The 8,985-nt window shown below is 45.8% G+C and overlaps 1 protein-coding gene across 5 annotated transcripts in view; it reads left to right on the plus strand.

Moving 5' to 3' along the window:
- LOC129824242 (sterile alpha motif domain-containing protein 11-like) overlaps positions 1 to 8,985 on the plus strand; it is a 113,068-nt gene that overhangs the window by 72,602 nt on the left and 31,481 nt on the right. For all 5 annotated transcript variants that reach the window (XM_055883734.1, XM_055883724.1, XM_055883743.1 and 2 more), the window contains exon 7: positions 8,776 to 8,920. In XM_055883734.1, the coding sequence (XP_055739709.1) occupies positions 8,776 to 8,920 (145 nt within the window). The remainder of the gene's footprint in view (positions 1 to 8,775; positions 8,921 to 8,985) is intronic.

The raw sequence follows: 8,985 nt of genomic DNA on the forward strand, positions 1-8,985 counted from the left end.
TAATTGCGGCCAGGATTTACGACTCCCTTTGCGGTAGCATAAATCGAATCAATTTCACATCCCAGCCCCAAACGTAGTTTGAGCTACTTTTATTTTGATTTGATTAGTAATGATTTTTAATTGCAGGCTGCAAATCTAAGGGGCGAAGCCTATAAAGGCTTTACTGGCCTCCGCCCTGCATCTGAGAAGAATTAGGGCTGAAGTGCAATGCATTTTGGGGGTTCAATGGCCCAGGGTGCCATATTCTCCCTGTTTCCCTTTCCAGAAGGCGCTCTGTTTTCAATGCAGACACTATGGCGCAATGCAGACATCTCGTGGGGATGCACTCTCTCTCTCTTTTCAGTTTCAACAAAATCCTCTACTCTCTTTTCTGTCCACATTCCTTTTTATCTACAGTTTATCTATGCCCTTCGAGGTGTAAAATAAATAAATAAGGTTAGGAGTTAGGGAGGGAGGGAGGGAGGGAGGGAGGGAGGGAGGGAGGGAGGGAGGGAGGGAGGGAGAGCATTTTATGGAGGGAGAGAATGGGAAGAGATGAGTGAAAGAGGTAGAATTGCCTTTCTTTAGAGCAAGACAAGTTAAAAAGAGGATGCATGCTGATGATTCATTTATGATGTGTGTGCCTCTTGGCAGTAATATCCAGGAAATAATAAACACATACTTGTGCCATTTAAAACACACGCACGCATGTGCGAACACACTCATGCGTGTGTACTGATACCCCTAAGCACATGATAAGACATCACCGGCCAAGGCATTGCCAACCCATCCAAGCATCCAAGTCTTTGGTGTTTCTGATATTCATCCTGGATGCTGCACCTGGTGGGTGCCTTCATCAATCCACAATCCCCCAAGTTAGGCAGGAAAAACATACTTTGAAACTTTAACTTTCAGTTTCAACACTGAAAACACTTTATGCTGTATAGCCATTGTTTAGCTGGAATGGAACATTCGTACCCTGTATATTTGACTGTGATATGTGGTTGTCTCACATACTGTAGCTATCTTAAGATCAATGCACTTGTTTTAAGTCGCTCTGGATTAAAGCATCTGCTAAATGACTCAACTGTGAAATGTAAATGTTTTTCTGAAAAGTGATATATTGTGTTTTGGAACAAAACATTTACAAAAATATTGAACAAAAATATAAACGCAACATGCAACAATTTTCAATGGTTTTACTGAGTTACATTTCATATAAGGAAATCAGTCAATTGAAATACATTAATTTAGACCCTAATGTATGGATTTCACATGATGGTGAAGGGGTGCAGCAATGGGTGGGCCTGGGAGGGTATTGGCCCACCCACTTGGGAGCGAGGCCCAGCCAATCAGAATGCGTTTTTCCCCACAAAAGGGCTTTATTACTGACAGAAATACTCCTCAGTTTCATCAGCTTTCCGGGTGACTGGTCTCAGACCATCCCGGATGTGGAGGTCCTGGGCTGGCATGGTTACACATGGTCTGCTGTTGTGAGCCCGGTTGAAAGTACTGCCAAATTCTCTAAAACGACGTTGGAGGCGGCTTGTGGTAGAGAAATGAACATAAAATGATCTGGCAACAGCTCTGTGAACATTCCTGCAGTCAGCATGCCAATTGCACGCTCCCTCAAAATTTGAGACATCTGTGGCATTGTGTTGTGTGACAAAAATGCACATTTTAGAGTGGCCTTTTATTGTCCCCAGCATAAGGTGCACCTGAGTAATGATCATGCTGTTTAATCAGCTTCTTAATATGCCACACCTCTCAGATGGGTGGATTATCTTGGCAAAGGAGAAATGCTCACTAACAGGGATGTAAACACATTTGTACACAACATTTGAGAGAAATAAGCTTTTTGTGGGTATGGAACATTTCTGGAATCTTTTATTTCAGCTCATGAAACATTGGGACCAACACTTTACATGTTGTGTTTGTATTTTGTTCAGTGTAAATTTTACTATTGTTTAATTATTTTTCTGTTACCATGTTTCTGACTCTACAGCACCTCTATCAGTCCACCCTTCCTCTTCTCTTTTCCTCTGTTTGTAATTCTCTATTTAGCAGAAGATTGGTTGTAGTTCTACCTTTTCTTCTCTCACTTCATCGCGCAGGGAATCCCAAATCCCAACTGCACCGCCTCTCAACTACCCCCCTTCCGGTCCTCTTTCTGTCTGTCGCTCTCTCCTCTGAGGGGATGGAGTGGAGGTGTGACAGAGGGAGGGATAGAGGGATGGCCCTGTTTGTTCCTGGAGAGGTTGATCTGAATCGCTCCAGTGAGATCCCCCTTGACATTGACCCGAGCTCCGGTGGGCCCTTGTGACCCTCCTCTCCCACTCTCTCACACACCTCCCTCTCTCCCCCTCCCCCTCTCTCACACACCTCCCTCTCTAAGCACAGGGGTTGCTTTTATATTCTCTTTTTTTTCTCCTCTCTCCTTTTGTTTTTTCTCTCGCCGACTCTCCACTTCGCCTTGGTCCCTGCTGAGCATCCTTTCATGTGTTTGAAGTGGAGTGTACGAAAAATGAAAGTGTGTGTGTGAAGGGGGCGAGAGGTAGCAGAATGTGGGTGTGTGAAGGGGGCGCGAAGTAGCAGAATGTGTGTGTCAGGTGTTGTTTCGGGAGGCTCCTGTAGGACCTGACAGGGGGGCCAAGGGTGCCCCCCCTCCGCTTTTCTCTCTCTCTCTCTCTGTTATGATGAAAGGAGTGAAAAGAAAGGGAAAAGGGGTTGGAGGAGGTCAACATGGAAGGTGAGGAGAGCTTTGTTTTGTCTCCTGTACTTCTGTCCATTGCTCTCCTAGCGGGGCTGCACTGTCTACCATCTAGTCATTAAGATCGATCGGCATGGTAGGAACACATCTTGAAATGCCCATAGTTAAAAGCCTGGGAGAACATACTTCATCCGGCTCTTGTTTTTCCATATAACATCTACTTGTTTATACCATTGGCTTTGGAAATAGATTTGCATCCGAAAATGGAACCCTATTCCTTATGTAGTGCACTTCCTTAGTTACTTATTTTCAAAAAGGAGCATTATGTATGGCATACGGTGCCATTTGGTATGCTTATGATTCAGTATACCTGCCAGTCCCCAATCCATCATGAGCCTGGCTGGGCCGTATCACGGGAATAACAGGAATAATTGAACATTCTCCCTTGGTGGAAAGCCCAGCTTAACGGATGGGATTTCTGCATAATTCTGAGAAGAGATGCGAGGAGATAAGGAGGACAAAAGAGGGATTAGCAGGATGGGTCCAGAGTGGGACCTCCCAAAATAACTGTGTGTGTGTGTGTGTGTGTGTGTGTGTGTGTGTGTGTGTGTGTGTGTGTGTGTGTGTGTGTGTGTGTGAGAGAGAGAGAGCTTCTGGGACAAAAAAACAGAAATGAGCAACACCAACCATACCGATCACTTATCGCAGGCATTTTGCTGATATCGTTCATTACAATAAGTACCCTATACTAGAGAAATTTTAAGTTTGAAATACAATACGTTCGCTAATATGGGTGATCGTTATTGGAACAACCAGCAAACTAGCAACAGTATTGTAAAGGATAATTGAAAAAAACTGACGCATATTGTTATAAACATATCATTCTACTTATCGTTATCGCATCAATTCAGGCATTTTATCTCAATATGGATTTTTGTCCATATTATCCAGCTCTAGTGTGTGTGTGGGGGTGTGGGTGTGGGTGTGGGTGTGGGTGTGGGTGTGTGTGTACGTGTGTGTTTGTGCATGTGTATATGTGTGTGTGTGTGTGTGTGTGGGGGGGGGGGGGGGGGGGAGTCTGGTCTGGCTCTCCATCTCTGTACCCTCTTCTCCCTCTTCCCCTCTCGTCCATTGTGGAGTTGTGGTGGGGTGCTTGCCCCTTGGAGGCCACAGCCCCAGATGACCCTTCTTTACCCTACATGAAAGAGAATAATGAAGAGTGAGAGAGACATACCACCAACTATACTTACCTTGGTCTGACTAGAAGTTATTCTGGGCGGTTTGGCATGGCCATAAAGTCTCTAACAGATAGAAAGACTCTATCCCACCAATTAGGCTTATATTATTTGACGTTGTTATAACTCCAATCCTTCTACATGGCAGTGAAATATGGGGCCCCCTTAACAATTTAACATGTACATCATGGGATAAAAGCCCCAATTTTATACCTGGAATTTTGTACAAAATATTCTCAGTGTGCACAGAAATGCCCCAAACCTAGCGTGTAGGGCAAAACTTGGGACATTGCCCCTGGCACTCCAAATTGAGAAAAGAGACACCAAATGATGGACTCACCTAACACACTGTGATACAGAATGTTATCATCACAAGGCTTTTTTTTTAAGGAAACACCACAACCCGGAGAGTGACCCTTTAGAGCAACTCGCCCAGAAGCACCAGCGAAATTCAACCGTACGCCCACAAATAACAACATTCTAACAAATAGAAATCTATTTCAAACACAAATTATTGCCAAACAAAATTCTATTTAATCACATAACTTCAACGTTACCAAATTCGAAATAGAGATTTCAAAAAGCGTGTCAAAATCAAAGATGTTAAACAAAGGAAGACATCCCAATGTATAGGCTCAGTGACCATAGCCTGGAAATAGAGAGGACGTCATAGAAAAACAAGGAAGAACAGAGAAGAAAGACAATGTAAGCACTGTGGGTCGGGTGAAGTACAGAGGGAGCAGCACTTCCTACTCCTCTGCTCAAAATATGACTCAATCAGAGGTATTTATTTCCTGAAATGTAAAGATAGAATTGCAGGATTTGTTGATCTGTCTGTTGAGGATAAAATCTGCATTTTGATAAAACGTAGACAGTAGATCTTGCTGCGGATGATGCCCTGGCCTGTCATAATATAAGAGAGACAATATTTCCCACCATGTCATACACGAGCCCTTGTAGATTTCTCCTTTCAATTGTTGATGTTTGTTATCTTTTTTGTGTATTATTATTCATGTACAATTGTTTTTGATTGATAATGTTGATATACACATTATTATTGTTGCTCAAACATATTATTCATTTGTAATACTTCATCTGCATTGCTTTGACAACCGTGGCAACCACCCATTCATGCCAATAAAACATGTATTGAATTGAATAGAGGAAGAGAGAGAGAGAGATGGAGAAGGGAGAGGGGGGGGGTTCTGCCCACTTTTATAAACCTACCCTTTCCCACAAAAAAAAGAGGGGTGGGATTGGGTGGGAGAGAGAGAGCGAGAGAGAGAGCGAGAGAGAGAGCGCGAGAGAGAGAGAGAGAGAGAGAGAGAGAGAGAGAGAGAGAGAGAGAGAGAGAGAGAGAGAGACAAATTATATTTAATGTTCACCAACGTTTCCTGGGTTTGCAGGCTTTTGCTCCAGCCCTACACAATCACATCTTATTCAGATAATCAAGGGTTTGAGGAACAGCTGAATTGTAGAATTTGGTGTAGGGCCAGGATTCAATCCCATTACCTTAAAATGGTGCATTTTCGGTAGTGTTCCACAAATTGTATCCCATCCCAGGTCTCTATGTGAGAGTCCAGGCAGTGTAGATAGGGACTGGGTGACCATTGTCAACCTGAGGAACTCATATAGGTGAAGTCTCTGTCCTCAACCCCCAACCTTTGGTGTAGTCAAATCAAATCAAATAGTATTGGTCACATACACGTGGCTAGCAGATGTTATTGCGAGTGTAGCAAAGTGCTTGTGCTTCTAATTCCGACAGTGCAGCAATATCTAACAAGTATTATCTAACAATTACACAACAACTGCCTAATACACACAAATCTAAGTAAGGAATGGAATAATTTATAAATATAAATATATAGATGAGCAATGTCAGAGTGGTGTAGACTAAGATGCAATAGATAGTATAGAATACAGTATATACTGTACAAATAAGATGAGTAATGCAAGATGTGTAAACATTATTCAAGTGGCATTATTAAAGTGACTGGTGTTCCATTTATTAAAGTGGCCAATGGTTTTAAGTCTGTATGTAGGCAGCAGCCTCTCTGTGCTAGTGATGGTTGTTTAACAGTCTGATGGCCTTGAGATAGAAGCTGTTTTCCCAGCTTTGATACACCTGTACTGACCTCGCCTTCTGGATGGTAACAGGGTGAACAGGCAGTGGTTCGGGTGGTTGTTGTCCTCGATCATCTTGTTGGCCTTCCTGTGACACCGGGTGCTGTAGATGTCCTGAAGGGCAGGTACTTTGGCCCTGGTAATGCCTTGTGCAGACCGCACCACCCTCTGGAGAGCCCTTCGGTTGTGGGCGATGCTGTTGCCGTACCAGGCGGTGATACAGCCCGACAGGATGCTCTCAAATGTGCATCTGTAAAAGTTTGTGAGGGTTTTAGATGACAAGCCAAATTTTTTCAGCCTCCTGCTGTCCTGTCGATGTGGATGGGGGGGGGGGGGGGGGGGGGGGTGCTCCCTCTGCTGTTTCCTGAAGTCCACGATCATCTCCTTTGTTTTGTTGACGTTGAGTGAGAGGTTATTTTCCTGACACCACACTCTGAGTGTCCCCACCTCCTCCCTGTAGGCTGTCTCGTCGTTGTTGGTGATCAAGCCCACTACTGTTGTGTCGTCTGCAAACTTGATGATTGAGTTGGCGGCGTGCGTGGCCACGCAGTCATGGGTGAACAGGGAGTACAGGAGGGGGTTGAGCACGCACCCTTGTGGGGCCCCAGTGTTGAGGATCAGCAAAGCGGAGGTGTTTTTTCCTACCTTCACCACCTGGGGGCGGCCCGTCAGGAAGTCCTGGACCCAATTTCACAGGGCGGGGTTCAGACCCAGGGCCTCCAGCTTGATGATGAGCTTGGAGGGTACTGTGGTGTTGAATGCTGAGCTGTAGTCAATAAACAGCATTCTTACATAGGTATTCCTCTTGTCCAGATGGGATAGGGCAATGTGCAGTGTGATGGCGATTGCATCGTCTGTGGACCTATTGGGTCGGTAAGCAAATTGAAGTGGGTCTAGGGTGACAGGTAAGGTGGAGGTGATATGATCCTTGAATTGTCTCTCAAAGCACTTCATGATGACAGAAGTGAGTTCTACAGGACGATAGTCATTTAGTTCAGTTACCTTTGCTTTCTTGGGTACAGCAACAATGGTGGCCCTCTTGAAGCATGTGGGGACAGCAGACTGGAATAGGAAGAGATTGAATATGTCCGTAAACACACCAGCCAGCTGGTCTGCGCATGCTCTGAGTACGTGGCTAGGGATGCCGTGTGTGTGTGTGTGCTCCAGGGCTCCAGTTTCCTAGGATCCCTCTCTTATCTCCCCCCCACCACCCCCCCCCCCCCCCCCCCACACCCCCCCCCACACACACACACACACCCTGTCTGCCGCCAGTTGAGTCCCCAGCGGCCCAGCAGAAGCAAACAGATCGATACACCAGAGCTGGGCCACATTAATATCTGTCGCTCCACCCCCGACCCCAGCACCAGCTCAACGACCCAGTACATACACACACAAAAACACACCGTCACACACTAAGAGAGGTACAAACTCTACACATACCAGTGGCGGAAATGGCCCCTGGCTCCCGCAATATCTGTCTAATTTAAAACGGGGGGATTGAAGAGGTAGAGGTAGAGGTAGAGGTAGAGAGGTAGAGAGGTAGAGAGGTAAAGAGGTAGAGAGGTAGAGGTAGAGGTAGAGGTAGAGGTAGAGGTAGAGGGAGAGGGAGAGGGAGAGGGAGAGGGAGAGGGAGAGAGAGAGAGAGAGAGAGAGAGCAGGGTGGATTTTCTGTTTAACAGCCTCCCATTGGAGGCCCTGGCTTGACCTGGCTGATAATGCTGGAGAGAAGCAGAGAGAGAGAGCGAGAGAGAGAGAGAATAAGGGACACAGAGAGAGAGAGAGAATAAGGGACACAGAGAGAGAGAGAGAATAAGGGAGTAGAAAAGAAGGGGACAGGGTGAGAATGAGGGAGATAGAGAGAGGGGGGAAGGGGGCAGAGCGAGGAGGAGAGAGAGAATAGATGGAGCGAGTACAGATAGATGGAAGACAGAGATGAGAATAGGGATCCTCTTGGCCATGTGGGAAGTGCCTCTCTCCTACTATGGAGTAAAGGCAGAGACTTCCCATTGCCTGAGGTTTTGGTTTTCCAAAGTTTGCACTCTCTTTATTCCTCTTCTTATCCAATCTCCATATCCGTTGCTCTCTCTCCAACCGTTAGTGTGTGCGTGCGTGTGTCTCTGTTTTGAGAATGTTTCCAATGAGTGTGCCACTATTTAGGTATTTCGTGTGTCTCTTCATTGTGTGTGTGTGTGTGTGTGTGTGTGTGTGTGTGTGTGTGTGTGTGTGTGTGTGTGTGTGTGTGTATGCTTATTTATGTGCAGACCTGTGCGTTTGTTTCCTGAGTGTCAGGATTATGAACGGGAGGTGTCGATCATGTCCTGCAGTTATATGGAGTGAACGTCTGGGTCACAAATGGCACCCTATTCCCGGGCACTACTTTTGACCAGAGCACATAAGGAATAGGGTGCCATTTGAGTGTGAATAGCGCTGAGAAGTCTACTTAGCAGGGTGTTTAGGAGGTAACAGCATAGGTAAGCACATATCTTCTACTTATATCACAGAAGCTTGCACTTTTCTATTCTACTGTTCCACTCCCGTTTAGGCTAAACCCGAAATACTCTCCATGCATTTAGATTGAAATGGGAAAAATACACTTTTAGGATGAGATATAAGCTGTAGGAAATGAAACGTCTAGCTGGTGTGATTGTCTATTTCCCTTGAGTTGAACAAGTAATGTAGAGGATCACACAGTGGAACTAATGAATTCTAAACTCTCCCCCTCTGTAGATCTGCTGCGGGTGCGCCAGGAGGCCCTGGCAGCAGTGAGGAACACGGGGGGTATGGAGGCCCATCTCCCCTCAGCAGGCAGCTCGTCAAGCCAGAGACGCAAGCAGGGCCTGCCCCAGCACCGAGACGCCCACTACACCGAGAGGTAGGCCTGGCTAACGTACACAGGGATTCAGACAAGCGGATGCAAATAGATACAAACACACTGCC

This window comes from Salvelinus fontinalis, chromosome 2, assembly GCF_029448725.1.
Source record: "Salvelinus fontinalis isolate EN_2023a chromosome 2, ASM2944872v1, whole genome shotgun sequence".
NCBI lineage: Eukaryota > Metazoa > Chordata > Actinopteri > Salmoniformes > Salmonidae > Salvelinus > Salvelinus fontinalis.